The sequence below is a fragment of the Malus sylvestris genome, chromosome 4 (genome assembly GCF_916048215.2).
Source record: "Malus sylvestris chromosome 4, drMalSylv7.2, whole genome shotgun sequence".
NCBI classification, from domain to species: domain Eukaryota; kingdom Viridiplantae; phylum Streptophyta; class Magnoliopsida; order Rosales; family Rosaceae; genus Malus; species Malus sylvestris.
The window spans coordinates 20844150-20849416 of NC_062263.1; the positions used below are offsets into that span (position 1 = coordinate 20844150).

The 5267-nt window shown below is 38.6% G+C and overlaps 1 protein-coding gene and 1 long non-coding RNA gene across 2 annotated transcripts; both read right to left on the bottom strand.

Annotated features, from left to right (window-relative positions):
• Window positions 1-200: 200 nt before the first annotated feature.
• On the bottom strand, window positions 201-4840 carry LOC126620024 (protein SRG1-like). Its single transcript, XM_050288483.1, has 4 exons — window positions 4516-4840; window positions 4051-4298; window positions 822-1146; window positions 201-715 (listed from the first exon to the last, which is right to left on the bottom strand). The coding sequence occupies exons 1-4, from the start codon at window positions 4741-4743 to the stop codon at window positions 467-469; spliced, it is 1050 nt and encodes a 349-aa protein (XP_050144440.1). The 5' UTR covers window positions 4744-4840; the 3' UTR covers window positions 201-466.
• On the bottom strand, window positions 1174-4044 carry LOC126620026 (uncharacterized). Its single transcript, XR_007622226.1, has 2 exons — window positions 2157-4044; window positions 1174-2126 (listed from the first exon to the last, which is right to left on the bottom strand). It is a non-coding gene; the product is annotated as an uncharacterized LOC126620026 (long non-coding RNA).
• Window positions 4841-5267: the final 427 nt, after the last annotated feature.

Below are 5267 nucleotides of genomic sequence, written 5' to 3' on the forward strand. Positions count from 1 at the left end.
ATAGCGTTCTTTTTTTTTATTTGCATTATAGAAAACTTTTTTTTCTTATAGAATAAGAATTTTGAGGAATAATATTAATATGACACAATTGCTAATAAATTAGATTATTCATTAAACAAAATTAGCTTAAGATTTAGCCCACCCCATTTCTAATCCTGGTTTCGTCCTTATATATATATATAGATATTTGCCCACATCACTTTAATTAATATATTTCATATCCAAATAAAAGAGGAAATATATAGAATTTCTTACAGCAACAGAGAAATCAAAATCAACATCACGTACAATACGTAAATAACAACATCTCAATCAAAATAATCATGGGAATCCAATCAATTGTTCAGTACTTACTCAATTGCAATGAATTGAAAAGATAGCCAAACCCATTTTCGAAATATATGGTTTTAGAAAATGCCTTTCATATTATCAACAGCATTTATTTGATTAATTTTTTTTCTTCTGTTCAACTTCCAATCTTCGCCGTTTCAATGTGTGATTTCCCCTTAAGTTTCCCCTTCAAGGAACTACGCAGATAATCTCCGTACTTGACCTTCTTGTACTTCTGGGACCCAGATAACTCCACTATATGACCAAAAGGTTCAACTTCCACCTCTGCGTGTGGCAAAATGAATGATGCATAAGATATCCTCGATTTGCTTTCGGTTGTCACAGCTCTATGTTCAATGCTCCTGTACTTCCCATTACTCCATATCTGTCACAGCCAAAAGAAAATTGAACCTTAAAGAAAATTTTGTACTCCTTATGTTATAGTTCAATGAGAAATTTTAGGCAAATGTTGTTGGCATTGCTCGGTTTACCTCCATAACATCTCCAACATTAACAACGAGAGCGTTTGGAATTGGCTTCACGGGCACCCATTCACCTTCTTTTCGAATTTGTAATCCGGTTACATTGTCTTCTTGCATGAGAATGGTTATGGTGCTTGTGTCCGAGTGCGGACTAAGACCTAGTACTTTACCAGGCATGTTGCATGGAGGATAGTAGTTTACGCGCAAAGCTTGGGTCACTTCTTGATGAAGATTAAGAAGAGCATCCTTTTCCATCCCCAGAGTTGAAGATAGACACCTTAGGAGCTCATCTCTAATTCTTTTAACTCCGCTTGAATACGCCTCAATAGTTTCCCTTCATCAACCACATGACATTTACCAATTCAATGAAAGTTATATGTTAAAATAGAGTTTACTATACAGCTGCACTTGCACTTGTACGTGGTGACTTCTAATTGTTGAAGTGTACAAGATCGCATGCATGTTGGGTATGAGATTCACAACGTTTGGGTGATTGATGGGTGGCTATAGCTATATGACACTTGCAAGTACGTACTTAGATTTTCTACACCCATTAACGGTGATTAATTAGTCACCCCCCCCACTTTGTTTCTAGAGTAAATTACATAGAAACCCCTCAAGTTTGAGGTTTATTACAACCTCATACAACATCTTTAAAACATTTCACTTTCATACCTTACGTACTATTTTATTTCAAAATAACACCTCCGTTAGATTTTCCATCTAATGGTCTGTTAAATGCTGACGTGGCTGCCACATTTGTGCTGATGTGGCTGCCACGTGGCAAAAATAATAATTTTTTATACATTAACAATATTATAATATTAACCCTATTATTTAAAAAAAAAAAAACCACAAAAACCCGAACCCAGATCCCCTTCCCCTTCCCCACATCCCACACCCTCATCTCTCTGCAACTCAACTCACATTTACAAAATCCCTTCCCCCCACCCCTACACACGACCTACTACCCTCTCCCCCCACCCCTGACGACCGCCTGCTTCCCTCGACGACCCACCTGCCTTCCCTCTCTCCCATTTATCATTTTCCCTCTCTTCGAATCCTATCACCAACTGGGGCTTTCGCTGCACTGCCATTTCTTCAATTTCTTGGTCTTCACCATTTTGCTAAGAAAAATCAGAGTTCCAGAAAGCCAAAACAAAGAACGACCCACCTGCCTTCCCCCCCTCTCCGGCGCGTGACGACCCACCTGCCTTCTCCACCCAGGAGCACGATGGTGCTCGGCGATTGGGCCAGTTTCATCATGGGAGCCCTTCTTTCTCTCTCTCTCTCTCTCTCTCTCTCTCTCTCTCTCTCTCTCTCTTCTTCTTCTTCTCTTTCTACTTTCTCTCTCTATCAAATGCGCATCTGTTTGAATTGGGTTTATGAATTGTATGTGAAATTGATCGAATTTATAGTTTTTTTGGTAAATTAGGGGTTTGAAAATTGCCTTTGACAGCTCTGTGTGGGGGTGGGGGGGGGGGGTTGCGGGGGAGGTCGGGGTGGGGTGGGATGGGGGGTGTGGAGGGGATGGATGGAGGGGTGGAGGGGAAGAAGAAGAAGGAGAAAAAGAAGAACAGGGAGGAGGGTCGCCGGGCCGGGAAGGGGGACTGGAGGTGGGTTGCTAGGCGGGGGGTGGGGGACAAATTTTTTTTTTTCTTTTCTTCCTCCCTCTTCTTCTTCTTATTCTTCCTCTTCTTCTTCTTATGTGTCGCTGGGGTTGGGGGGGTTAGGGACAAATTTTTTTTTCTTCTTTTCTTCCTCCCTCTTCTTCTTCTTCTTCTTCTTCTTCGGGGAAAAGAGAGGAGGAGGAGGGGGGTGAGGAAGAGGAATGAGGTTTCTGTGAGGTGGGTGGGTGGGTGGATGGGGTGGGGGAAAAAGGATCTGGATTTGTTTTGGGAGGGGGGTTGCGAGGAGATGGATGGGTTTTAATTTTTTTTTTAAATTTTATAATTTATTTGGAAGATTTAGGTTTTTTTTTAAAAAATTAAATTTTTTTTTTGCCACGTGGCACACATTTGGCAGCCACGTGGCACAAATGTGGTAGTCACGTCAGCATTTAACGGACTAATGGATGGAAAATCTAACGGATGTATTATATTGAAATAAAATAGTATTTGAGGTATGAAAGTGAAATGTTTTAAAGTTGTTATATGAGGTTGTAATAGACCTCAAAACCTGAGGGGCTACTGTGTAATTTACCCTTGTTTCTATGTTAATTAACACTTCTTTTGTGTAACAACTCATATGTATTGCTTACACATTACCCAAAATAATAATCTTTTACAAGATAGTCAAATTGTTTAACTTTGATTATAAGATCTACAGCCTACTTTTACCTATTACATAATTACTGACCCAAAATCATTGGGCTAACCCCAATGGCTTAGAGTCAAAATTAGGTTTACATTTTAAACTACTTTAAATTTTGTAGAAGAAAAACATAGTGGTTTTTATTTTAGTTCCTTATTAAAGTTAGTAATTCTTTTTTCATGGTATGTACCACTAAGAGGTTTGAAAAATCAATGGTTAATTTAGATATTGCATATAGAGATCTAATAGACCTTGCAACGGTTGGATCTTGCATAACCCATACCTCTGAGTGAAATATAGCATTGTAGCCGTACTCCAAAGTTATAAAATTTTAACATAAAGAAACTCAATTTCATTATGATTGGACATATGATGAGAATCTCCCATTCTGATTCATTAGAGCATGTCAAAGAAAAGCTCTAATTTTTTGTTAATCTAGCAAGTGAATAAGGTCAAAAAACTATTTTAGCTACTCAATTTAACTTTTCATCTCTAGCAACACTCTCTATTTCAACAAACTTTGAATATTTTATTATTAGCAATTCAAACTCAACCCACTCTTTTTCTAAAACACCTTGTCTCTTCCTTTTCTCTTTGCTCAAAAGGGTCCTTGAGTTTTATTTTTAGTTTTTTAATGTTTAGTAAGTAAACAATTGCTCCCTAAATTTAAAGAGTGATTTTTCATTTTGCTATAATAGAGAATCTTTTACCGCATCTTTTTTAGATAATTTTTTTTAACTTGGTTCTTTATAATAGAGTGTTAGTTATTTTACGGCATCTCTTGCTCTTAGATCTCTTTATTTTCTTTTGAAGCACTCATTACATCACATTCCTATTAAAGTACATCAACATCCACTAGTGTTTTCAAATTCCTTGAAACATTAGGTAGTCTCCATTTTTCCTTAAATTAAATTTAGAAACATACTTGAATCCCTCTGGTGCGATTGGCCATAAGTTAGGCTTTCTGTACTGTGCTGGATAAATCCTGAGAAACAGTGCATCAGACCAGTCCAGTGTCTGCCCTTGTGCAACCGCATAGGCTTGGCCGTAGCCTTGAAAGTCATCCGGTGGCATACGAATTTTGTTCTTCTCTTCCAACGGAAGTTCAAAGAACTTGGTCGTGGCATCTTTCATTTCCTGCAACACTTCTGTTGCCACTCCATGATTTATCACCTGCGCACAAAACGTTCCATTATATTATAGCATGAACTTAAGTGTCCATTACCTCCCGAGAAATGTTCTCTTATCAGACAGTTGAACATTATGTTGCCAAATGTGATTATTGATAGACTCATTTTTTCCTGAACTTGCATGCTTCATATTTTGGTCTGACAACATAAACACGACTCTGACCCAAAAGAAAATGAAAATCCAAGTACACGGTGATCACCTGAAAGAACCCCCATTCTTCACAAGCCTTGTCCAGTTTGTGAAGCTCCTCCTCACTTCCTCTCGAGAGGAGAGAAAGATCAATGATTGGGATCTCAGAAGAAAGATTATATTTGTCTGCAGTACTCTGTAGCTTGTCTTCTTCTTCCTCATTCCCGATAAGGAAACTTTCAGGGACCTGCAGAGGATCATTTCTTACCAGTTCTTGAACATTTGGTACAGATTCCATATCAGAAAACCAAACTCTTGTTTCACAGAGGTTGGCTTCAATGTTGGAGGAGGATGGTGAAATGAGAGGTTATGATATTGTTTTGTGAAGATGGCAAATTTTTGGAACATATGTCTTGTTAGGTAGAAATGCTTAGACACCACTCAATTTGTTGTAGGGGACCTTATGGAACATGTCTTGTTAGGTAGAAATGCTTAGACACCACTCAATTTGTTGTAGGGTACCTTATGACATGTTTTCTCATGATTTTTTTGTGGCTGCATATATGCTCCTTTTTCTCTCAAACATAATTGTAAGATCTCACATCGTCCAGGGGAGTGATCCTTATATGTATATTCTCATCCATACTTAGCATGAGACATTTTGGAAGCTCACTGGCTTCGAGTTCCGTCGGAACTCTGAAGTTAAGCGAGTAGCGCGCGAGAGCAATTCCATGATAGGTGACCCAATGGGAAGTTCTCGTATGAGTTCCTAGAAACAAATCCGTGAGGGTGTAGTCGGGGCCCAAAGAAGACAATATCGTG